This window comes from Pleurodeles waltl, chromosome 5, assembly GCF_031143425.1.
Source record: "Pleurodeles waltl isolate 20211129_DDA chromosome 5, aPleWal1.hap1.20221129, whole genome shotgun sequence".
NCBI lineage: Eukaryota > Metazoa > Chordata > Amphibia > Caudata > Salamandridae > Pleurodeles > Pleurodeles waltl.
This window is the reverse complement of record NC_090444.1, coordinates 1723444388-1723470926: the sequence shown is the minus strand read 5'-3', so window position 1 is coordinate 1723470926 and position 26539 is coordinate 1723444388. Positions and strand designations below refer to the sequence as shown.

Here is a 26539-nt window from a genome sequence, read left to right as displayed (position 1 = left end):
ATCGCGGTTACAGTTAGGGACCGATTATTGGTGGCTAATGGTAGTGCCTATTTCTTTCCGTCAATATTTATCAGCGGGGTATATATTTCCACCCAGCCGCTCTGCACAACATCGGTGTTTGCCAAAGCAGAGAGCTTCACGAAGGGACACAGTTATAACAAATCTAAAAAAGTAATTCCATGAGGCAATCGCAGCTATTACTACCGGTGCTGTCGCTGTCTGAATTAAGGCGATTGTATCTCGCACACTACCTGAGGGACTTGGCGTGGGCCACCCAAGTCGCCTAAAATAGATGCCACGATGGCTTTCTCAAAGGTGTTGAGATCAGGACCATTCTGAGAATGAAAGGCATCCAATTCCACAGCAGAAAGACCTATAGAGAAAAGGTTCTGTAATAAATCGCCAGCTCTTCCCCTTTATACGTGTATATGGAGTCCAGTATCCGAAACCCCATATGCTGTCACTAGATGCAATGTAAACCATTTCCGACTGGTCAAGTGGAATATCCAGCCGGGAGCGGGCCCTCATTACAGCTTACAAGCCGTTTAAACAATATAACTTTTCTTAGGTTCCGTTTCATTAGCCCACAAGCGTTAAGACTTTGGGAGATCCTCTGAAGAGTGGCTCTTAAAACACTGCCAAAAAGTTGAAATTGTTTCTCTTCTGCTTCAAACAAAAACGTCTTCGCTCTAGATGAAGAAAAAAGGAAACTAGAGCGCAGAACTGAAAAAAGCAGGAAACAGTTTTTTCAAAAAATGTGTGGGGCCGGTTTTAAAGCAGGTTCTGTGTGCGTGGGATGCAGATTGCAGTGTTTATTTTGAAGGCAGGCTCACGGTGACTGGCTTCAGACACCACGTGTTCCCCCGTCTCATCAGCATAATGATGGGCTAGCTGCCGGGCCCACTATATATATAGATATATAAACCACAAAAACCTAATCATTAGAAAATCCCAGCCTCCAGCGGGAGAAAAAAAGCACACACACACGCAGGACACAGAAACCTGCGGCTTCGACTTTTTTTCCATCAGCCTCATCTTCCAGCACCAACCGCAAGCTCGTTTTTTTGGGACCGGAAAACTTTTCAAGGCTGAGCCACGAGAAAACGCAATTTCTCTTTTAATTATTCTCTTTTTGTGTGTGCATCTGGGAGAAAAAAAAGACATTTTATTTTTTTGCGACTCAGAGGACTTTGGAATGCAGTTAAGGATCATTTCTCATTCCAAAGACCTTTGAGGGGAGGACGAGAGGGGCCGGTGCTGTTTGGGACATTATTGGAGTCGAAGTGACTTTTCCCCGCTGTCTTCGGTTGTCTTGGGGGGCGGCTGCACGCACTTTTTTGGGTGGCACCATGGCCGTGTTTGGCGACGCCGTCGCGATTTGATTTTTCGCGGAGGTTCGCCCGACGAGGAAGCCCGAGTTTCTGCCTCCCGTCGCCTGGAGCTCTCAGCGGGCGGAGGGAGAGCGCGGGGCGGCGGAAGAGGGCAGCCAGCGCCGCCGGAGGACGCCGCTTCATGAGGCGAGGGAGCCCGCGCTGTACTCGAGCGTCTCCCCGGCCCGGGCGCAGCCCTCATGCTGTTCTTCAATACAGGTAGAGCGGGTTGGGGGCCGGGGGAGGGCGGCCGGGGCTATGGACGCAGAGAGACCGGCTTTCGGGGGCCGAGACGGTTGGCGCGGGGAGAGCGGCAGTGGAGACGGGGAGGGAGAGTGCCTGTGGGTGGGAGGAGAGCCGGGGCGGCTAGCGCTGGAGAGCTGGGAAGCCCGGGCAGAGAGGGACCCTGACGGGATCGCTGCGCAGCTCCGAGGCCGCCCCCCACTTCTCCCGCCGCCTTGTCCGCGAGACGCGACAGTTGTGCGCGGCCCGGGCTCTCGCGCCGCCGTGTCCGCGAGACCCCTGAAGCGTGTCTGCTCGCGCAGCTGGCGAGCGCGGGTTCTCGTACCGGGTGCCTCGCGCAGCCTGCCCGCGAGGCACTCTCTCTCTCTCCTCAGTGTCTGCACCCCCCGGGCTCTCGCGCCGCAGACCCGGGCTGCTCGCGCCGACGAGCCCGGCGCGCGCCCGCCGGCTGAGAGTGAAGGCTGTAGCCGGTCCGGGCCCGGGGAACGTTTTTGGTAGAAACGTGCACGGAGGCGCTACTACAGGAGGCAGTAAGGGTACCGAGTGACACCGGGGGCATAGTGGGGCGCAGGGAGCCGGCGGAAGAGGACAGTGCGCAGAGGGGGGCAAAGTGGACGGTAACGGGTTATAGACGGGTGCCTGCAGGAGGGGTCGACCCGCGAGCTGAGAACGGGCATCGAAGGAGACACTGGCGCAGGGAGTTCACCCGCGATGCAGGGGGTGGAGGGTGGCACGGGGGCAGGATCAGGCACATAACTTTAGAAAAGGCCCCGGGCAGGGGCAGGCGCGGGGCAGAGGGCACGGAGAGGGCAGGGTGCTTGGGAAAAGACCCGAGAGGAAGGGTAGGGATAGATGGGGTGAGAGGACTGGGGTACAGTCCAATGCATAGGGCGGCACATGATTTGAGTACAGTGGCATAAAGATAAACAAGGAGCCAGAGAGGTACAGGGGCACCAAGCTGTATATAGATATATATATATATATATATTGCTGTTTTATATAGCTGGAACTCGAGCCGAAGGTTTTGAAGCCGAGACTCGAACCCGGATCCCAAACTCCAAAGTCGGCAGCTCTGGCCCTTAGGTCACATCCTCTCCCTGTATAGCCTCGTACAGGTTGGCACGGGGAATAGGGGATGTCAAATGGGTTAAGAAGTGGCAGAGCCCCGTAGAGATAGAAAGTGTTCCGAGTGGGTACAGCGGAAGGCACATGGGGGCAGAGGGGGTCAAAAGAGGCAAAGGGACACAGGGTGTAGGAAATGGCCAGCAAGCGGGTACAGGAGGTACGGGGCAGTGAGGGGTATATAGGTGTGACATGATCGGGTACAGCTACGGGAGGGAGTGAAAGGGGCATTTGGGATTGCTGAGAGGGGCAGAAAGGTAGGGGGTGCGCGAGGGGTCAGAGTGGGCAGGGGTATTTATTACAGGTACAGTACAGGGTTGCAGAGAGCGGTTAGGAGGCAGGGGGTAAAATGTGTCGGAGCTTCGATAGGGGTACAGGTTCGACAGGAGACAATGATGGACGAAAGCGGGCGGTAGTACAGGAGGTACGGGGTGGCAGCGGGTCACGGCGCAGACGTTATAGGACGAAAGAGAGCAAGCAGTGGTACGGGAGGTATGGGGTACAGGGTCCGTGGTGACGGCGGCCCGTGATACAGGAGGTACAGGATGAAAGAGCTTGTAGAGGTACAGGAGGTACTGGGTACACGGGTCGTGGTACAGGATCTGTGGTGACGGTGGCCCGTGGTACAGGAGGTACAAGATGAGGGAGAGCTTGCAGTGGTACGGGAGGTACTGGGTACACGGGTCGCGGTACAGGATCTGTGGTGACTGCGGCCCCTGGTACAGGAGGTACAGGATGAGGGAGAGCTTGTTGTGGTACAGCAGAAACGGGATGACAGCGGGCCACGATACCCAAGCTTTAGGATCGCAGAGAACAGTGGTACGGGAGGTACGAGATGACAGCGGCCGGATTTACAGGACGACTTACAGGACGACAGAGACGCATTGGTACGGGAGGTACGGGTTGACAGCGGTTGGTAGTAGATGAGTTATAGGATGAAAGCGCACACAGTGCCACAGGAGGTACGGAGTGACAGCGGTACGGGGGCAGTGGTAAGTGGTACCCGAGTTAACGGACGGCAGAGAGCATAGAGTGGCACAGCAGGTACGGGGTGGCAGTGGTACGGGTTATAAAGGATGGCAGAGAGCACAGAGTGACACAAGAAAGTCCGGGGTGACATCGGGCAGTGGTACGTGGTACACGAGTTATAGGATCACAGGGAGCAGGGCCGGCGTTAGCGCTGGTGGCGCCCTGTGCGATAGTCTTTTTTGGCGACCCCCCCCCCCCCCAAAAGACCTCTGATTCCATCACTACAACTCGGCGAAAGTGCCCCTCATGTCTCCTAAACCCCGCTCACATACATGCCATGTATTCTAAAGCGCTTGTAAAGGCTGGCTTTACTAATCCACTCAGCTATCCACATTACATCTTTCTGTTCTTTGCAGCAGGCACGTTAACCCTCTGTGCTACTTTATATCAGTCCGAAATGCCCCTATTAAAACTCCGATCTCTCTCTGGCAAGAACATTCATCACAAGATGTATCTTGGCATTTTAATTACTTGCTGAATGCTGGACGCACAAGGAACTTTTTATCAAGTGCTTTTAGACGGCACGTTTCCTAAGTTATTGCTAAACACAGCGCCTCCCCTGAGGTCAGTAACTCCCCACCCCCAAATCCAGGTGAGGACCCAGTGCGGCCGCACCGATCATACTGCCCTAGAGCCGGCCCTGACCGGGAGCATAAAGTGACACAGAGGACACGGGGTGACAGCGGGCACTGGGTGGCAGTGGTAAATAGTACATGTGTTTGTTACAGGATGGCAGGGAGGTACGGGGTGTCAGTGGTAAGTAGTACATGTGTTACAGGATGGCAGGGAGGTACGGGGTGTCAGTGGTAAGTAGTACATGTGTTACAGGATGGCAGGGAGGTACGGGGTGGCAGTGGTAAGTGGTACATGTGTTACAGGATGGCAGGGAGGTACGGGGTGGCAGTGGTAAGTAGTACATGTGTTACAGGATGGCAGGGAGGTACGGGGTGGCAGTGGTAAGTAGTACATGTGTTAGAGGATGGCAGGGAGGTACGGGGTGTCAGTGGTAAGTAGTACATGTGTTACAGGATGGCAGGGAGGTACGGGGTGTCAGTGGTAAGTGGTACATGTGTTACAGGATGGCAGGGAGGTACTGGGTGTCAGTGGTAAGTAGTACATGTGTTACAGGATGGCAGGGAGGTACGGGGTGTCAGTGGTAAGTAGTACATGTGTTACAGGATGGCAGGGAGGTACGGGGTGTCAGTGGTAAGTAGTACATGTGTTAGAGGATGGCAGGGAGGTACGGGGTGTCAGTGGTAAGTAGTACATGTGTTACAGGATGGCAGGGAGGTACGGGGTGTCAGTGGTAAGTAGTACATGTGTTAGAGGATGGCAGGGAGGTACTGGGTGTCAGTGGTAAGTAGTACATGTGTTACAGGATGGCAGGGAGGTACGGGGTGTCAGTGGTAAGTAGTACATGTGTTAGAGGATGGCAGGGAGGTACGGGGTGGCAGTGGTAAGTAGTACATGTGTTAGAGGATGGCAGGGAGGTACGGGGTGTCAGTGGTAAGTGGTACATGTGTTAGAGGATGGCAGGGAGGTACGGGGTGGCAGTGGTAAGTAGTACATGTGTTAGAGGATGGCAGGGAGGTACGGGGTGGCAGTGGTAAGTGGTACATGTGTTGCAGGATGGCAGGCAGCATACAGTGGCACAAAAGGTACGGGGTACCCGGGCTATGTACGGACTCAGCCGTGCGTGGCGCTGGGAGTGTTTGGGGTGCAGGAGATTGGGGCGCAGAGGGGTACAGGTTCTCTCTCTCAGGCTGAAGTTGTGGAAACTCCGGGGAGTCAGCGGTCTCCTGCGGGCACTTGCCCCGGTCCGACTCCTGCACCCCAGTCAGGGCGCCCCGGTCCGCCGCCCCTCTAACCCCGGCTCTCTGTCTGTCCGCAGATGCCAGCACCGGCCGGCGCTTCAGCCCCCCCAGCGGCACCCTGCAGGCGCCCCCGGCGGGCCCCGGCAAGATGAGCGAGGCGCCCCCGCAGCAGCAGCAGGAGGCGGTCCGGCTGCGGGCCGCGGACTCCCGCAGCATGGTGGAGATTATCGCCGACCACCCGGCCGAGCTGGTGCGCACCGACAGCCCCAACTTCCTGTGCTCCGTGCTGCCCAGCCACTGGAGGTGCAACAAGACGCTGCCCGTGGCCTTCAAGGTGAGGGGGCCGGGGCATCAGGGTGTGTGGTGGGTCACTCTGCCGCTGGGGGGCTGATTGGGGAGGGGGGCTAAAGTGTGACAAGGAGCATCAGGTTATGGGTGGCTACAGGGTGGGAGTGGGCATCAGGGTCTGTGTGGGGGGCAAGAGGCACTCTACTGCCCAGCCACTGGAGGTGCAACAAGACGCTGCCCGTGGCCTTCAAGGTGAGGGGGCCGGGGCATCAGGGTGTGTGGTGGGTCACTCTGCCGCTGGGGGGCTGAATGGGGAGGGGGGCTAAAGTGTGACAAGGAGCATCAGGTTATGGGTGGCTACAGGGTGGGAGTGGGCATCAGGGTCTGTGTGGGGGGCAAGAGGCACTCTACTGCCCAGCCACTGGAGGTGCAACAAGACGCTGCCCGTGGCCTTCAAGGTGAGGGGGCCGGGGCATCAGGGTGTGTGGTGGGTCACTCTGCCGCTGGGGGGCTGAATGGGGAGGGGGGCTAAAGTGTGACAAGGAGCATCAGGTTATGGGTGGCTACAGGGTGGGAGTGGGCATCAGGGTCTGTGTGGGGGGCAAGAGGCACTCTACTGCCCAGCCACTGGAGGTGCAACAAGACGCTGCCCGTGGCCTTCAAGGTGAGGGGGCCGGGGGCATCAGGGTGTGTGTGTGTGTGGGGGGGGGGGGGGGGGGCAAGGGGCACTCTACTGTGGGGGGGCTAAAGTGTGACGGGACATCAGGTTATGGGGGCTACAGGGTGGGAGCGGGCATCAGGTTGTGTGTGGGGGGGGGGCTAGGGGCGCTCCGCTGCCCAGCCACTAGCGCTACAACAAGACGCTAGGAAAGGTGGGGGGCTACAGTGTGACGGGGCATCAGGTTATTGGGGGGCCACACGGTGAGAGTTTTCTTTAGGGTGTGTGGGGAGAGGGGGTAAGGGGCACACTGCCGTCCAGACACCGCCACAATGCGCTACCCGTGGCCTTCAAGGTGAGGGTTTGTGAGGGCTACAGGGTGAGATGGGGCATCAGGGTATTGGGGAAGGGGGGATGGGGGGTGGGGACAATGTGCTGCCCAGCCACCGGCCCTGCGACACGACGCCGATGTATCCTTCAAGTTGGGAGGGGCACAAAGTGGGCTTGGAAGGGGAGGGGGCGTTGAAGGTGTTGGATGGAAGGTGTGTGAGGGGGCCTCTCGGTGAGAGACGGGGAGTGTGTATGGGGGATCCTCAGGGTGGGGCGGGTGACAAAGTGGAGCCCGGGGTCTATCGAAGGAGACAGAGGGCGACGTGGGGGTGTTGGGGCGAGGAGCGGGAAAAAGTTTCAAAGTGAGGAGTCTTACAAATAGAGGGCATGGGGCCTGGGGGGGCGGTAAGGGCGGGGAGCACCTTCAAAATACGAGGCAGGATGTGTGTGAGTTTTACAGGTTAGTAGTGGGTGAATAGTGGTACACGAGAGGGAGGGTATGGCTGACTCCAAGGTACATTAGCAGGGGAAGTGGGGGGCAGACTGCTTGGCGGGGCTTTAAAAGCGCTGTCTGTGGCTCTCGGGCGTGCGGTGTGGCTTGCAAACTTAGAGGCCTTCAGTGCAGAAGTGCAACGTGCGTGGGAGAGGGATGACAGCCAGTGGTAATTCATACACAGCCCCGCCGAGTGCCCCGGGACCATAACTGATGTGCTGCTCCAGTCCAGGGGTTTTCCCTTAAATTCTGGGACTTGTGGTCTTGTTTATTCTATTACACAGCAGGACTACGAGTCCCAGAATTCAAAGGAAAACGTCTGGACCGAAGCAGCACATCACGCACTGAGCTGGCAGCTATGTATATAAGGGCTCCCCAGCAGCTGACTGAGGTGGTGGGACTGCCGAGGGCACCTGGGGTGTTGAGGGACCTTGGAGCTAGAGGGGGTATGCCCTAGAGCTGGTGCTACTGGAGAGGGTGCCTGCTGACACCAGGCACTATGACTTGTGGCACTCTGGGTAGATTCGAGGTCAGGGGCCTGCTCGACGAGTAGCAGGAGGCTTGAGGTTTCCTAAAGGGTTCGCTGGGGTGGGCCAGCGAGGAGCACTCGAGCGTGTTTACGAGGTGAGGCCAGGGCCAGGGGACTGGGCGAGGCTGGCTGTAAACATTGGGGGTTTGGACCGAGACAATGGAGGCTCACAGGAGCGCTGGAGAGGGGCGGCCGAGACTGACGGGCGGCGAGGGGCGGACGGCCGCAGTCTTGGTGCCACGGGGGACCACACTGATGAGTCGTGGTGGGCCCGACAAAGGCCTGTGACCCCTTTGGTGTATCCAGACTCTAGAGAGAGGCCTAAGGCAGAGTCTTCTCGCGCTGGTTTCCTGAAGTGAGAGCGCCGCTTACAGGCCTGAGAGAGGAGAGCCCATAACTGGTTTCGCACTCTCCCTCAACACCAGCCACGGGTACATTTGGCATGTCTGCTTCTGAAATCAGACCCCAGCTGACATTTATCTTCTGTCGCCTCCCAAGTTCACTTACATTATGTACATTCTTACCTTCCAATTCAATCCACCAATTCCACTCACCATCCATCCCAGCCACACATCCATTCATCCACCCACCGATCCGTCCGTCTATCCGTCCATCCATCCACCCCCAACCACACATTCATCCGTCCACCCACCCATCCATCCATCTCATTCACCTAGTGACTCATTGCTCCAGGCGATCCCTTACCACTTCCATCAGTGTGTAATGCAGCTTCGGGTCTGTCCGTCCATCCATTCATTCATCCGACTCACCCTAGTCACTCATTCATCGCTCCATACACAATCGATCCCTCACCACTCCCATCAGTGTGTAATGCAGCTTCGGGTCCGTTCGTCCCATTCACCTAGTGACTCATTCATCCATCCACCAGTCGATCCCATCATCACTTCCATCAGTGTGCAATGGAGCTACGGATCCGTCCGTCCATCCATCCATCTCTCCCATTCACCTAGTCACTCATTCATCCATCAATCTATTCATTCACAAGTCAATCTCTTACCACCAGTGTGTACTGCAGCTAAGGGTCCGTCCATCCACCATCCATCCTTCTATCCCATACACCCAGTGACTCATTCTTCCATCCATCCATCTATTCATTCACCAGTCGATCCCTTTACCACTTCAGCCAGTGTGTAGTGCAGCTACGTTTTGTAAGTTCAGTAACTTTTATAATATGTTAGCTATTTTTTTCGGGCAAAAGTGAAACAGGTTTATGGCTGTTCTGTAGCCACCAGTCAAGCACCTGCCACTGTCCCGACAGTCAAGGGAGGACACCCTACAGGTGCTATGTTTCACGGTCTCTGGCAGAGTTAGTCGGAGGTGTTGAATGCGCGTGGTCAGTGGGGGGAGACGTCAGCTCGCGTGGCAGTCTGGTCCCAGGAAAACCAAGCACCAGAAATGAATCTATTCGCCTCTGCAAATGATGCAGGATCAGCTGCGCCCATTTCTTTCTTCTCGCGCATTTCTAAATCAGAAACATAACAGGGCTGTGGAGAAAGAGGGTGCATCCGAAATAGATGTACCGTAAATAGTTTCTATGGAACTATTGTATTGCTTTGTAAATACGCCCTACAGTAACGCCCTCATTAAACGTCCCGTTATGGCCCAGTTTTCCTTTGTTAGCGGTTTTTTACTTTTGTGGCCGTGCAAGTAACGCACACATGAAAGCTACCCGTGCAGAATGTAATGGCTCCGTTACCTACTTCTCAAGTCTAGTTTCCCAGTCGAATGCACGCAGTAGCATTTAATTTACTGTTCACACACTGCACGTGTGTGTGCTCACGTTAGTATCAGTGCCTAGAAGTGCGCGAGGGAGGCGCGAGCTGCTTTCTTAATGTTAACAGATTAGGATGCGGCGTAAGGGCCAGAGCTGCCGATTTTGGAGCTGGTGACCCAGATTCGAGTCTCAGCGTCGGTTCAACATCCTGTGATTCTGGGTAAATCACTTAATCTCCCTGCGCCTACCAAACATGAATGTGTCCTGGTGTAAGCTATGTGCTCGTGTAAAGCGCTCTAACACCTTCGGGTGGAGTTCGCGCTAAATAAAACCGCAAAAATAAAAAAAAGGTTACATTTACAGCGGTTCACTCTGCACTCCCACCGTTTATAAACTCTGGGCACAGCCCATTCGCAGTCCACCCTTGTGAACTAAATATTTGGGCTTCCGGAGCCATTCGCATGGTGGGGCGCCTGGAAGAGGAGTTTAAGGCGCTAGGCGCTACTGGTAGCCAGCCAGTGTGGTGTTTGCACAAACAGGCGAGCACCCGGCCTGGCACACTGCCCTGCTGCTGCAGAGCCCTACGAGACATGGAGTAGTGCCCCGCAGCATCATGCGTGCCAGCATGCCTTGGCACCGTTTATCACACCGGTTCACAAGTCAAAACAACAGCTCCTAATGCGAGCTGAAAGCGGAGGTCTTTTAATGGTGCGCTATGGAACATGCTCACAAACCTGTTACCCACGGGCTCTCCAGGACCCTGGGCACGGCACGGGCTTTGGGCCTCTCACCTGGCCGGTGGGTGACTCGAGGACTCACCCCGAACACAGTCCAAGGAGTCCCCACAACAAATGCCGCGCGTGTTTGTGTCACTAGACTGTTCACGGTGTCCTGCTAACAAACTGGAGGTGTGTGCTGTTTGCGCCATTTTTGTTCGCGGATTTCCCACATTTTTCAATGTTGCGCTTGTGGCTGCCAGGAGGTAACAGTGCCAGAGCCTCACGCGGGTACAGTTTGCACCACAGAGGCACTAGTGCCACATCAGGCCCTAACCGGTGTTCCTTCTGGTCTAGAGTATTCACCAGGGCCGAGCTGAGGCCCCGGGACGGGTCCCGGCACCAGCCAGTCTGGCTGGGCCTTCCCAGGGGCCAACGCTTGTGTCCTCAGTGCTGCGGTTAGCGTGACCTTGAGAAGTATTTTTCGGGCCCGATTTTGCAGGTGGCGCTTTTAAGGGGTGTTGTGTAAATGTTGCTCAGTCTCAAGGAGTCATTTAGGGGTGGCCAGCGGTCGCAGCTGCGACCCCCAGCTTGCCCTTTGCGACTCCTGTCTCTGCATGCCGACCCCTGGCCTCAGAGGTGGCAAACTAAGTGCCATAAACACAGGGGTACCTCCTCCTTATGACATCGTTTGGGACTCCAATCTGCTTGTTTTGGGCACTTTTGTCTAATAACAATATATTATTTGCCATTAGTGTAAAAAATAATAGACTACAGTTAGCTAGAACAAAACCCTCCCTTGCAACTGAAGCAAGAAATAAAAATGCTTTTAAATGTATGTTGTGTGCATGGAGCTGAGCGTGTGTTTATGCGGGGGGGGTGTAAGTGTGATTGTGTATTATTGTGTAAGCATCTGTGGGTGGGTGAATGTAGAGGTCAAAGGGGGCGTGATGTCACTTCCGCTACCCCTGGCCTTTCGGTGAATTTACTGAATTTCATGCTCAGTCCTGGTTTTTCACAGGTTGCTAGCTAGACTGTAACAGAAATGTGCAGGCAAAACGGTGTGGCACGTAGATATCATGCGGAAAACGGACGCAAAATCATTTTAGTAGGTTAGTCCCCAGGGCAGATCGCAAAAGGCGCAACAAGGTGTCCCGGACAGTGCACAAACAGTATCTGAGCAGTTTTTTGGTATCTCACGCTACCGTAATGCTCACAGTGAGACCATGACGAATTCTCTGGACCACTGGAATTACGCGGCATGGGAGGGCCAAATTATATGACAGGGTTTACTAAATTATGCAGTGAGAAAATGCAAATTGTGCACCATAATGCATGCAGCACATTTTGTGAAAGAATCAATTCATTATTTTTTAATTTTTCCACGTTCACACAATCTGGACAAATATTTCACCTGAAAAGTACTAGCTCAACACCAAAATACAGCAATTTGCACCTGAAAGGTGAACCTCCAACCTTTGGGAAGTGCCTTCTGCCGCGCAGCAACAATTGTCGCTGCATTTTTAGTCACTTTTGATCCATTTAAACTAGAAACAACATTTTTTTTTGTTAAAATGTGCACATTATGTAGCAGATCGTGAATTATGTGGCAAATGCAGCAAATCTGTAAAGATGCGAAAAAAGCAGCTGGAGACTCACGTAATTACAGTGGCTCTGGGCATAATTAAGACCCTGGTGATAGTGCTAAAACTGACGGTAATAGCATCCGGGGACCAGTGTTGCTGTAGATTAGTGCACCGATTGTTCTGCTGTAGATCAGTGCACCAGTAGCGCTGCTGTGAATCAGTGCACCAGTAGCGCTGCTGTAGATCAGTGCACCAATTGTTCTGCAGTAGATCAGTGCACCAGTAGCGCTGCTGTAGATCAGTGCACCAATTGTGCTGCTGCAGATCAGTGCACCAAATGTGCTGCTGCAGATCAGTGCACCAGTAGCGCTGCTGTAGATCAGTGCACCAGTTGTGCTGCTGAAGATCAGTGCACCAATTGTGCTGCTGCAGATTAGTGCCCCAGTAGCGCTGCTTTAGATCAGTGCACCAGTTGTGCTGTTGTTGATCAGTGCACCTGTAGCGCTGCTGCAGATCAGTGCACCAATTGTGCTGCTGTTGATCAGCGCACCAGTTGCGCTGCTGCAGATCAGTTCACCAGTAGCGCTGCTGTACATCATTGCACCAATTGTGCTGCTGTAGATCAGTGCATCAGTTGTGCTGCTGTAGATCAGTGCACCAGTAACGCTGCTGTAGAACAGTGCACCAGTAGCGCTGCTGTAGATCACTTCACCAGTAGCGATGCTGTAGATCATTTCACAAGTAGCGCTGCTGCAGAGCAGTTCACCTGTTGCGCTGCTGTAGATCAGTGCTCCAGTAGCGCTGCTGTAGATCAGTGCACCAATTGTGCTGCTGCAGATCAGTGCACCAGTAGCGCTGCTGTAGATCAGTGCACCAGTAGCGCTGCTGTAGATCAATGCACCAGTAGCGCTGCTGTAGATCAGTGCACTAGTCATTTCACCAGTAGCGCTGCTGTTGATCAATGCACTAATTGTGCTGCTGTAGATCAGTCCACCAGTAGCGCTGTTGTTGATCAGTGCACCTGTAGCGCTACTGTAGATCAGTGCATCAGTAGTGCTGCTGTAGATCAGTTCACCATTTGCGCTCACACGTGGTTCCTCTTGCCACCACTACAGCGCTGAACGGCAGCTCATAATATACGCAGCACTGTACAATCATGTGCATAAGGTGTAAACATAAGACGTCCAGCCTGGAAAATACCAGACACAGCAGGGAACCTTCCTTCATCTTAATGCTCTTCGGCCTTCTGCCTTTCTCCCCGATGTACCATTCTTTTGTAACCATGCCCCCCCCCCCCGTCTCGCAGAGGGCCCTGAAGCTTACTTGATAGCTTGTGGTTCGGGAAAACAGTGAATACAAAATATATTCCAATAATGCCAAATATGCGCGTGCGTAATGAAGTAGCAGTGTGTTGCGATCATAAGCTGCTGGGATCAATTCTCAGAAGTATTTATGGGTAGAGGAATTAGTACTACAGTATTACTCTTCATACTCTTACATGTCTCCGTGAATCCTCTCCTTTGTGTCAGACTCCTCTGGGGTGGGCATGCCAGCGCGTTGTGCCCCTTTAAATGGTGACTCCGTTTCTTCTCTGTTCTCGCAGGTGGTGGGCCTCGGAGAGGTGCCCGACGGGACTGTGGTCACTGTGATGGCCGGCAATGATGAAAACTACTCGGCCGAGCTGAGGAATGCCTCCGCCGTCATGAAAAACCAAGTGGCCAGGTTTAACGACCTGAGATTTGTGGGGAGAAGCGGAAGAGGTAGGCCACGCCATTTCAAATGTTGCAAAATCTTTAAAAAAAAACCTGCACCAGTCTAGACGCTAGAAAGCCGCACTGTAATACTAACCGGTCTCTAAAGACATCACCAGACACCCTTGAACCTACAGGAGTGATTCATGTTTTTGTTGGGAAAGGCAACATTCTGCACAAACTAAGTGTATTGTTACCCAGCACTGCCCAAATAGTCATTTCTACCCACGTTTTCTGTTGTGTGTGTTTTTTGTTAATTTAATCTCAAGGCCTGCAAAGAACTTGTTCCCAATTCCACTGTATTGTCTATCCTGTAGCAAGGAGCAAGCTCTGCTGTGAACCATACACTGTACATACTTCAGTTAGTTGGATAATCAATAACACTGCATTCTTTTTGACTGGATTTGTTTTATACATTCAGTTTCATTTGCCATTAATTTTGTTTTGTCTTTTCTGACATGCCTGTTTTCATTTATTTTAAGTCTTGCCTACTGGCAGCCTTAGATGTGTGTTGCTGACACACCCTTTGTGGGCAACATCAATACTTACAATGGACTGACTTTGGGTTAGCCCAGTGCTTATCACTGGTCAGCTTTCTTGTCAGTCTAATTTGCTTGCTTCTTCTTACACGGATTCCCTTCCTCTTAATGTGTTTGTCCATAACTTCTTTTCCTTTTGATTGAAGGACTTGTATCCTTCCACTGCTTACATTTAGGCAAATACTTGTTCCTTTTCAGGCTGAGCGCACAAGGCTTTGACCTGTTGTAAGTTTTGTGGGCTTTTAACCACGCACACCACACTCCCATCACTATCACTCATTTGTGGGCTTGCCTCTCCAAAATCCTTTGTTATCATTCGTAAATGCTTTATGATTGTCCCTTCTTGGGGCGATTTTGTTACCTCCTCGGACACTGACCCTGTTACATGGATAATTGCACGTTTACCGATAAGTTTGACTGCGAACGAACTTCTTTTTCCTTTTGTGTCTCTTCTTCGCACTCATGGCAGCCATGGCGCTTTGAATTGTCACGCTTATGTCAACTGCTTTACTTTTCATTTTTAATTTATGTGGTAAGAAATGTCCAGTTAGGAATTTACAATGCCAATAGCTCTAACTCGAGCAAACATGAGACCCATTGCATTGCAAACGCTTGTCCTTTTAGCATCCTATTGGCGTCCAAGTGTTTTATTTCCCAGTCCCTTTCTCCTCCGTGAGGTGCTTGTCCCTTCAGGCCCCCAGGCTTCCGCTCTCTGTGTTCCCCTCAGTTCACCAGCTGCTTCCTCCACCCCCGCCACTCCAGCCCTGCTTTTTTTTATAACCGCGCCCTCCTTTGACCCCCCCTGCCCCTCCCTGCTCACCTCTGTTGCTTGTCAGAGACTTTACTTGCCCCCCCACCACTACTTCTCTGTTGCTCCCCCATACATCCTCTTTTTTATAATTATATTTGTACATTTCTTCAGGGGCGGCTAGCAGGGGCAATTTGCTTCCGCGCCCCTCCTTATGGTAAATGCTCTTTCGGACGCACCTTTTGTTTTTTTGTTAATTTATCGCTGCAAGATGGGCATCTGCCACCCTGTAACGGTAAACTTAAAAGAAGACAAGATGCCCACTTCATCATGAGCTGTGCACCTTTACGCGTGATGACGTGTGCATAGATATACTTCATGACAATGTGGCCACGTCAGTACCATGACGCACTGGTGCACATGCTTGATTGTACATGTGTGTGTATATAAATCGTACCACAGTTTTTTTGCTGATGCAGTACATCATTAACAATGACTATTTTTTATGCCGAGGCTGAGCATCAATGTCAAAAAGCATTGGCAAAGTCATAAGACAAGACCTACTGTGCTTGTTTTTTTCATTAAAAAAACTTGACTGACTTAAGCACTTTGGCACAGGGAGCCAAGCTTCCACCATCCGGAGCCCGCAGCAGTGGAAGTAGCTACTTTTATTGATGCAGGCTCCTTGTGCCAAAGTGCTGAAGTTGGATCCACGATCGCGTCTTGTTTTCCTTGCCAACTGATGTCACATCTCTGAACTTAGAAGTATTTCGAGTAGTAAGCACCTTGGATGTCCAAGGTGAACATGTTACCCTTTGGTACAATTGATTATCATTGGTACCTTAAGGAGTGTGTATTAGGTTCTGGGCCTCACACCCCAGTTTGAAGACGTCTCCCTTTGTATCTAGGGACATTGATTTTGTACTTAAAAACTTTGACTCATTCCCAGACTGCAATCATTCCTATATTCCTATATTTCTGTCCTGATAACGACCTAAACATTGTAAAGGTCGAAACGCTGTCGACAATATACAACAAACTTCACAGCTTCTGACTGAAATCATGATTTTATGAAAATTGGCTCATTGTCATTTCATTTGTTTTTATCGGTCAAAATAAGCGCCCATTCGCTGTCTTTTCACGTTTTCACCTGTTTCACTTGCGCCGTATCACACATTGTTTCACGCGCATGGTGTGTTCACTATACAGTGCACATTTTATACAGCAATGTTGATGCTGTCCTTTAATTTCTCGCGATTTCTTTTTCTGAAATATAATCGTAACAACCTTGTCTTTGGGTGTTTCCCCTTTATTCACCTATTAACTATATACTAAGTACATAATTAATGCCTGTTGTGTGTTGTCATATTATACCCAGGTCTCAACTGGGTTTAAGGGTGTCTCCTGTTGTGTTTCTTTTTTGGGGTGCACCTTAGTATCTTGTGGTATTTTTGCATATTTATTTTTTCATTGTGTTATTTTCACTTACACTCTCTTGCTAATATGCCTAAAGTGACATGGTCCTCTTTTGTTGGTTACCCCCATTTATACAACTTGCTCACCGCTATCACTTCCTGTACTACTGCTGTCACTTCCTGTACTGCCACTATCACTTCCTGCACTGCTGCTATCACTTCCTGTACTGCCGCTATCACTTCCTGCACTGCTAATATCACTTCCTATACTGCCAGTATCACTTCCTGTACTGCCACTATCACACCCTGCACTGCTGCTATCACTTCCTGTACTGCCGCTATCACTTCCTGCACTGCTGGTATCACTTCCTGTACTGCCACTATCACACCCTGCACTGCTGCTATCACTTCCTGTACTGCCGCTATCACTTCCTGCACTGCTGCTATCACTTCCTGTACTGCTGCTATCACATCCTGCACTGCTGCTATCACTTCCTGTACTGCCGCTATCACTTCCTGTACTGCCGCTATCACATCCTGCACTGCTGCTATCACTTCCTGTACTGCCGCTATCACTTCCTGCACTGCTGCTATCACTTCCTGCACTGCTGCTATCACTTCCTGTACTGCCGCTATCACTTCCTGCACTGCTGCTATCACTTCCTATACTGCCGCTATCACTTCCTGCACTGCTGCTATCACTTCCTGCACTGCTGCTATCACTTCCTGCACTGCTGCTATCACTTCCTATACTGCCGCTATCACTTCCTGCACTGCTGCTATCACACCCTGCACTGCTGCTATCACTTCCTGCACTGCTGCTATCACTTCCTGTACTGCCGCTATCACTTCCTGTACTGCCGCTATCACATCCTGCACTGCTGCTATCACTTCCTGTACTGCCGCTATCACTTCCTGCACTGCTGCTATCACTTCCTGTACTGCTGCTATCACTTCCTGCACTGCTGCTATCACTTCCTATACTGCCGCTATCACTTCCTGCACTGCTGCTATCACACCCTGCACTGCTGCTATCACTTCCTGCACTGCTGCTATCACTTCCTGTACTGCCGCTATCACTTCCTGTACTGCCGCTATCACATCCTGCACTGCCGCTATCACTTCCTGTACTGCCGCTATCACTTCCTGCACTGCCGCTATCACTTCCTGCACTGCTGCTATCACTTCCTATACTGCCGCTATCACTTCCTGCACTGCTGCTATCACTTCCTGTACTGCCACACTCTACAATGACATCCCATGGCTTTCATCTCATCCCTCGTCTGGTTTGTAGAAGAAACGAAGGAAGGCCTCGGGAAGTCATATTTGTGAAGTTATTTGACCTTTTATGAGGTGCTTCCATTGTGTGGTCAATGTTTCTGAAAGTTATTGTGGGAGTTTTTACAAACCAACTTGCACCATTCGATCTGTCTAGTGCATTATAAACTGAATTATTCATGTCCTTAGGCTAGGCAGAATCATTCTGCTGCTTCATCGTCCAGTTCTATCTTGATTTTGTACTAGGAATGTAGGGTTGTATTTGAACACATACACTGCAAGCTCATCTTATGCCTAAAGGTTGAGTCCAAAGCATGCAGTATCAAATCCCAACCTTACAGAAATATCTCTATAAAACCTTCTATCTGCAACTGAAACCACTTCCCAGCAAGAGCCACCCCATATGCCAGGACTGAAGCAAATGAGCCCAGCCGTAAAATAAGGGAGGAGCTAGTCTGGCTGTATTTTGGAACTAAGCACAGGAAAACACTTTTGTAGGAGAGGTTTATAATTATAACATGTCTAGATTTTGGGAAGCCTGTATCTGGAGTCAATGCTTCTGCGCTAACTGTTTTTGCAGTAGATCAGTGGTTCCCAGCCTGTGGTCTGGGGACCCCTGGGGGACCGCAAAGCCTCCTCAGTGGGCGCGTGATTGCTTAGAAAATAAAATAACATTAACAGATTAATAAAGTGTGTATAAATAAAGTGGCTAAATGTACAATTGAAAAGTTTGAAACGTACTGTAAATGTCAAGGAATTCGAAATTGGAGGCTACAAATTAAATAAGTATCCGCAGATTGATTCATGGGAGCAGTGCAGGTGCATCAAACAGAATATAGTATGGATGATGTGTGGCTTCAATTGAAGTTCGAAAAACTCCAACCTTCCGATTAAAGTTCTTATTTTTTTAATTTAGATTTGTTTGCAAATTAAATAAAATCTGTTATTGTGTATGTGTTTGATGAATGCTTGTTTCAGTATTTTTTGTGCATTATTTTGCAGTTCAGATCATTGACAATGTTTAGGCCGGGGTCCCCTCTGAGTAACGACTCAGTGGGGGGTCCTCAGATTCCAATAATGATTGAGTGGGGGACCCTGGGTTCTAGTAATGATAAAGTGGGGATCCACAGAAGTCAAAAGGTTTAGAACCATTGCAGTGGATATTTCCTAGCTCAACCAAAACTTCTCACAGTTCATGCACAGTGGGATTTTTTGTGCAGCAAGCAGGACTTCTGCAGTAAAGTATACGAGGCCCAAAGCACTGGTAACACTGGTCCAGGCACGTGCCACGCGTTTGTAAGCTGCAGGCACCTCATATACACATTTATTTCTCCTGGCCTCAAGAAAAATAAGATGTTTGGGTGGCTCTTCTAGCCCCATTTCTTAATTTCGAAGCAACGTTTTAGTTACCAGCCCCTTTACTAAAAAAAAACCTTTTTTTTACTTCTTCACTTTTAAGAGTTTCCTGCAATTTAAAATAAGTTCACAGAAAACACAGAGGGGTTTTATAAGTGGAGCAAAAGGGTAAACAGATTTCCTTTCGGCAGCGGGGCTGCAGCTGGAGTGAACGACTGGACTAGTCCCCGAAAGGAAATCGACACTTTCATTTTTACAATCCTCTGGTGATGTTTTCCTCTACAGCACAGCAGCAGGGTAGGCTGCTGAAAGAGGGTAGGTTCGCAACAGTGTCTGGTTTTTGCAGGCAGGCCAAGCAGCAGCATAGGCTGCTGAAAGAGGCTGCTGAAAGAGGGTACATACGCTACACTGTATGGAATGTGTAGGCAGGCCAGGTAGGCTGCTGAAAGAAGGTATGTTTGCTACAGCATATTGAATGTGTAGGCAGGCCTGGCAGCAGGATAGACTGCTGATAGCGGGATATGTTGTACTGTATGAAATGTATAGATAGGCCAGGCAGTAGGTTGGACTGCTGACAGAGACTGCTGAAAGAGTGGTATGTTTGCTACACTGTATGGAATGTGTAGGCAGGCAAGATAATAGCGTAGACTGCTCATAGAGACTGCTGAAAGAGGGATACATTCACTACCATGTATGGAATGTATAGGCAGGCAGCAGGATAGACTGCTGAAAGAGGTTACATGCGCTACACTGTATGGAATGTATAGCAGGACATGCAGCAGGATAGACTGCTCAGAGAGACTGCTGAAAGAGGGTACGTACCCTCAAGTGTATGGAATGTGTAGACATTCAAGGCAGCAGGACAGACTGCTGATAGAGACTGCTGAAAAAGATATACATGCACTACTCTGTATGGAATGTGTAGGCATACCAGGCCGCATGATAGACTACTGATAGAGGCCACTGAAAGAGGGATATGTTTGTGGTACTGTATGAAATGTATAGATCAGTGGTTCTTAAACTTTTGACTTCTGTGGACCTCCACTTTATCATTACTGGAATCCGGGACCCCCACTGAATCATTATTGTAATCCAGGAACCCCCTACAGAGTCATTACTGGAAGCCGGGGACCCCGTCCTAAACATTGTTGATAATTTGAACTGCAAAACAATACACAAAAAATACATCAAACACATACATAAATGATAATACATTTTATTTAATTTGCAAATATAAATAAAAAAAATACAAAGTTTAATTTTAATAGGAATGTTGGAGCTTTTCTGAATTCAATTGAAGCCACACATCGACCATACTATATTTTGTTTGATGCACCTGCCCTGCTCCCACAAATAAATCTGAGGATACTAATTTTATGTTTAGGCTCCAATTTCAATTACCTTGACATACAGTATGTTTTAAAAATTTCAGTTGTACATTTAGTCACTTCTTTATATTCACTTTATTAATCTGTTAATTATTTAACTTTCAAAGAAGTTGCAGACCCCCTGAGGAGGCTTCACGGACTCCCAGTGGTCCCCAGACCACAGGTAGGGAACCCCTGGTATAGATAGGCCAGGCAGCAGGTTATACTGCTTAAAGGGGCTGCTGAAAGAGGGCTATGTTTGCTACAGTGTATCAAATCTGCCCAGGAGGCCAGCAAGCAGCATAGGCTGCTGATATAGACTGCTGAAAGGGGTACGTAAGCTTCAGTGTATGGAATGTGTAGGCAGGCTAGGCTCCAGGAAAGGCTGCTGATAGAGACTGCTGAAAGAGGGGAACGTTTGGGGCAGTGTATGGAATGTGTAGGCAGGCCAAGCAGCAGTATAGATGGCTGACTTAAACTGGTGAAAGAGGGATATGTTTGTTGTACTTTACGAAATGTATAGATAGGCCAGGCAGCAGGTTAGACTGGAAGAGGGGTACGTATGCTGCAGTGTATGGCATGTGTAGGCAGGCCAGACAGCAGGAAAGGCTGCTGATAGAGACTGCTGAAAGAGTGAAATGTTCGTTGTACTTTACTAAATATGCTGATAGGCCAGGCAGCAGATTACACTGCTGAACGAGGTATATGTTTGTTGATATGTATGGAATGTGTAGGCAGCAAGGAACCAAGATAGACTGCTGATAGAGACAGTTGAAAGAGGGATACACTTGCTTCAGTGCATAGAATCTGTAAGCAGGCCGACTGCTGACAGAGACTGCTAAAAGAGGGATACGTTTACTGCATTGTATGGAATGTGTAGGCCTGCCAGCAGAAGCATCGACTGCTGAGAGAAGGACACTTTCACTACAGCGCATGGAGTCTGTAAACATGTCGGCTGCTGATAGAGACTGCTCAAAGAGGGGTACGTAAGCTACAGTGTATGGAATGTGTAGGCACGCTAGGCGGCAGGAAAGGCTGCTGCTAGAGACTGCTGAAAGAGGGGAACGTTTGATGCAGTGTATGGAATGTGTAGGCACGCTAGGCGGCAGGAAAGGCTGCTGCTAGAGACTGCTGAAAGAGGGGAACGTTTGATGCAGTGTATGGAATGTGTAGGCCTGCCAACAACAGTACCCACTGCTGAAAGAGGAACACTTTCACCACAGTGCATGGAATCTGTAAACATGTCGGCTGCTGAGAGAGTGATATGATTGCTGGAGTGCCGCCTGCTAAAAGAGAGACAGTTTTGCTGCCGTGCGTGGAATCAGTAAACAGACTGACTGCTGAAAGAGGGGTACGTGCGCGCAGTGCTTGGAGTGTATAGGCTGGCCAGGCGGCACTACAGACTGCTGAAAGAGAGGTACGTTTGCTGCAGTGCTTGGAGTGTATAGGCTGGCCAGGTGGCACTACAGACTGCTGAAAGAGGGGTACGTTTGCTGCACCGTATGGAATGTATAGGTAGGCCAGCCCGTAGGATAGAGTGCTGAAGTTTGATATGTTCGCTGCACTCCATGGGGTGTGTAGACAGGCCAGGCAGCAGGCGAGACTGATGCGCTGTGTGTATGTCCCGGAATGTGTAGGGAGGCCAGGAAGCAGTGTAGGCTTCTTAGAGGAGGGTGAGCCAACAAATTAAGAGGGAGAGCCAAGCCTAAGGTCTGTCCGGGCTCTCAGAGCCAGTGTACGAGCCGAGCCCCGAAAATAATTGGCTTTTAAATCATTCATCAAAAATCATGTGACAACATAATAGTCGCTTTAAAATTTCTTTAACATGCAGAAGCGTTTTACTATATTTCATGAGCGCACACCTTGAGCTCACGTATTGGAAAATGCTCTCTTATGTGATGACAAAGAAAACGGAGGCCATGTAAATGAAATATTTGCACAGGATCACACAATTTGGTTAAACAGGGAAGCAAGGATTGGTCCTTGGTTTTCTGGTTTCACATTATGCTATTCACTCATTCGATGGCTGCCACCTCCTTTCCCTTTTAACACCAAAAGTTTTTCTTTTGTTTTTAACTGTTAGTGCATGATGGTGGCAAGCAGAAGCCACATTAAAGAATGACGTTTTTTGGGCTCGTATGTCCAAGAGGCTCTTGAGTCAGGGCCATGCCTCTGCTTTGGCTCGAGCGGCTCGCACACCTCTAAGACTGCTGAAAAAAGGGATGCGTTTGCTGCAGTGCATGGAATGTGTAAGCAGGCCAGGCAGCACTTTATTCTGCTGAAAGAGGGATGCGTTTGCTGCTGTGCATGGAGTGTGAAAGCAGGCCAGGCAGCACTTTATTCTGCTGAGAGAGAGCTTCCTTTGCTGCAGTGCATGGGATGTGTAAGCAGGCCAGGCAGTCCTTTATTGTGCTGAGGGAGGGAATGTTTTCTGCAGTGCATGGAATGTTTAGGGAGGCCAGGCAGCCCTTTATTCTGTTGAGAGAGGGAATGTTTGCTGCAGTGCATGGTCTCTGGAGGGAGGCCAGGCAGCCATTTATTCTGCTGAGAGAGGGATGTGTTTGCTGCAGTGCATGGAATGTATAAGCAGGCCAGGCAGCACTTTATTCTGCTGAGAGGGACTGTTTGCTGCAGTCCATGGACTCTGTAGGGAGGCCACGCAGCAGTATAGACTGTTGGAAGAGGAATACATATGCTCCAGTGTATCGAATGTATAGAAAGGCCAGACAGCGTGTAGACTGCTGAAAGAGGGATACATTTTCTGCACTGTACAGAATGTGTAGATCGGCCAGGCTGCATTATAGACTGCAGTGCATAAAACGTGCAGGGTGGCCAGGCAGCAGCAGTATAAACTGCTGATACAAACTGCTGAAAGAAGGATACCTTCACTGGAGGGTATGAAATGTTTATGCATGCCAATCATGAGTCTAGACTGCTGGCAATGTTGCAATGTGTGACAGGCCAGGGAGCACCACAGAGTGCTGAAAGAGAGATACATTCACTGCACTGAGTGTGTAGGCTGAACAGACAACACTACAGACTGCTGAGAGAGGGATACATATGCTACACGGTACAGAACGTGTAGTCTGCTGGCTAGACAGCAGTACAGAGTAGACTGCTGGAAGAGGGATACATTTGCTGCACCATATGGAATGTGTAATATGGCCAGACAGCACTCTAGTCTGCTGAGAGAGGGATACATTTGCTGCACTGTACGGAATGTGTAGTCTGCTGGCTAGACAGCAGTACAGAGTAGACTGCTGAAAGAGGGGTAGATGTTCTGGTTTGTAACTGGCTTTCAGAGTCGTGGTTCTTCACAGCTTCCCCTGAGGGGACCCTGAGCTCTGCCTGACAGTACTAATGAGGGGACATTTTCAGATGATAGGCAGGGCTTGAGGGAATTATTACAATAGAGGTAATGCAGCCGAGGTGGAGGGGTTTTGGAAACTCTCTGATTGAAACCCAGATAACAGCAAATGTCCATCTCCCCCTTCTGCGGTTAAGGTAATCCAAGTACTAGATGCACACATTCACTAGGGTAAAGCGCCCCCGCCAAAGTGGGGGGGCGCGGCCCGTTAGGAGCTGGGAGCTACGTGGCCCCTGCACTCCCCTCTGGTGCGCACCTAGGGTGCGCGGATCGCGAGGCCCGGGGGCGGAAGTCTTCCCCCAGGAAGGAACGTTGGGTCCACGTTGGGCTCCGACCGGTTCTGGCCGCCGCGAACTGGTGGGAGGGCTTTTTAACAGCCCCCCCCAAGAAGGCAAGTCCTTCTTCTTGATTTCGCGGCGGCCGGACGGGAGCGGGGTCCCGCGATTGACCCACCCACCCTCTCCTTGTTGTTAGGCAGTAGGCATGCGGAAATTGAGATGTGACTAGAAGCAACAGGGGGGGTCCCCAAGGTGGGGCCCCCGGGAGGACACCTGGGATAGGATCCTGAAGTTCTGAGCCAACCAACGGATGTACACACCAGATCAAGGGGTAAGGGAGCTCAGATCGCTGGGGGGAACATGGGGCTCCAGCCCTTGGCCGCCCCATTACACCCCGAGTCTGATTGGTGTTTGGAGGAGGGGGCGGAACCCGAAGCATGAGGACAAGGTACAGTGTTGTAGGCAGGGTAACCGCCCATCCTAGGGATACAGGTGATAGATGGGTCACCTGTGTGGTCCAATGGTGGTTCAGGACAGGAAGGGATCCTGTCAGAATTTGATTTATGGTCACAAAGATGCTCACGACGTATAGATGAAGATGTGAAAAATTGATATGCTTGAAAAGTTATGAGATGCTTGATGTTTGAATAAAACTCTTCCAACGTTTAATAGTTGTCGCATTGTATATTTCTGGGGAGGAGTGGGGGTCACATGGAGGCCTCCGGGTCCTAATAGTAGAGTGCGTGGCCAGGCTTCACGGCGCTAGGAGACAGACTGAAGATGTGCACTAGATTGCTCAGACAGAGGAACGCCCTCCACCTGTTGTTGTCGAGCTATTAATAAAGATGGAATGGCAAGGAATTGAATTGCCATCTTGGCACTGCAGGTGACGTCACCTGATACGCAACATGGTTTACAGCAACGGATTGGGCCGAGCGTGCGTAACTAGGCAACATACTCTTTCCCACTCCGTACTAACGCTTGCACCCCTTTCTTAAGAGCACGGTTTTGCATTGCTCTTTTGAAAGGGCCCATACGAACCCCAAGAAACTGCAGAGGCCACTACATTGTGTGTGGTCTACAAAGTGCTTTCCCCTGGTACTGAAACTGGCAGCTTGTGCGCTTCATGTACTTTGAAGGTACTGTGCACTGGAGGTCTTTCTTTACATGTCTCTGTTTCATACAGATGAGCACAGCCCTTGAGAATTGCAGAGGTGCGCCCCATACTAAACAAGGGTCTGCCCTCGTGCTATCACGTTTGTGTGCTCCAGGTCATGGGAGAGGTTGAGAGACTTGAAGAACATAGCAGCTTAATTTGATATCTGCTAAAACATGGTCCAAGTAGCGCACCGCCCCTGGAAGCAATACACGGTTAAACATTCCCTGCTAGGACCCTGCAGTGGGCTTGGAGCTCTCTTTTCCGTAGAAAGAAATGAGCAGTGCAGGTGGTAGGGACCGTCCCTTGCATACGAGCTGGCAGTGACGGACAGATGACCCTGGGAAATTCTCATCGTGAGTGTCAATCAGCACTGGCAGGCGGGAGGGAGGAAGAGCTTAGCATGGGGGTACCCCAGTGTGGCTCAGCTCCTCTGGTCACCGGCGTAAAGTGCTGGTGGACCCATGGCCAGTGGTGGACCACCCTTCGGCTGGTCTCTCCTCAAGGACTGCTTGCCGGTGGGAGCGCCTAAGAATTGATGGGACCACCGAGATGCTGCCTTGCGATGTGGCCAGAAGCCAGAGGCATCACTCCAATGGGCTGCTCAGCCCTTTTCTGCGCGCGCCTTGTCAGAGAGGGATTCTATCGCATAATCCTTACTGTGCACCGCGACAGTCTCAGTGCCCCTTCACGTTGAACTGTGATTAGTGAGCCTCCTCCAAACACTGAATTCTAGCACTTAGTATTAGGACATCCTGGATTCTAGACAGTGCCGTTGTTTCTGCACTGATGATAGTAGGGCCTCTCGTGTAAAGGAGGCTCTTATTCCAAGGACAGTGTTAAGTAGGATGAACCCAACGCAGTCCATGGGTGACATGGCATTACAGGATCAAGCAACTGCAGAAGAGAGAGAGAGGACATAGACATGTTTCTTGAGCAAAAGTGAACTTCATTATGTCAACTAATTTATTCTTTAAGTTCATTTTCTCGGTTGATGTGGTTATTGACAAGGGATACCACAAATAAACCAGAAGCTAGCGTTACACCGAAATAAATATATGTACATATTTTAAAATAAATCCTGCTTAGAGAATTTGCTCAAAAGGAAAACAATACAAAGAAGGTGCGGCCATCACACAGTCCCCAGCAGAATGGTTATTTCTGCAGTCCAGCAGCCTGCACCAGTCATGGCTTATGTTGGGCATCATGAGTGAGCAGTGAATGCTTTGGTGCCAGTGTCAGTGTGGAGAGAATGAAGGGAAGCCTGGCACTCAGTGAGAAGAAATCCAAACACTAGAGATCCATCGTGGGCCCTACAGCTTTTCCAAACTGCCCAACTATCAGATGGAAGATCTCGGACCACTTAAAATG

The 26539-nt window shown here is 50.6% G+C and overlaps 2 protein-coding genes across 5 annotated transcripts in view; one reads left to right on the top strand and one right to left on the bottom strand.

The window, feature by feature from the left end:
* The window catches only part of RUNX2 (RUNX family transcription factor 2), a 283911-nt gene that overhangs the window by 144800 nt on the left and 112572 nt on the right, over positions 1-26539 (top strand). Inside the window, exons 1-3 of one of the 4 annotated variants that reach the window (XM_069236102.1) lie at positions 854-1589; positions 5656-5912; positions 13517-13673. In XM_069236102.1, coding sequence (XP_069092203.1) covers positions 1571-1589; positions 5656-5912; positions 13517-13673 — 433 coding nt within the window. In that variant the 5' untranslated portion in view covers positions 854-1570. Of the gene's footprint in view, positions 1-853; positions 1590-2978; positions 3728-5655; positions 5913-13516; positions 13674-26539 lie in introns of those variants that run through there. The other 3 variants (XM_069236104.1, XM_069236103.1, XM_069236101.1) reach the window with 3 other exon arrangements.
* LOC138295201 (autotransporter adhesin BpaC-like) lies at positions 16497-26036 on the bottom strand. Its single transcript, XM_069233386.1, has 3 exons — positions 25956-26036; positions 19055-19109; positions 16497-17611 (listed from the first exon to the last, which is right to left on the bottom strand). Exons 1-3 carry the CDS (start codon positions 26034-26036, stop codon positions 16497-16499), a joined length of 1251 nt encoding a protein of 416 aa, XP_069089487.1.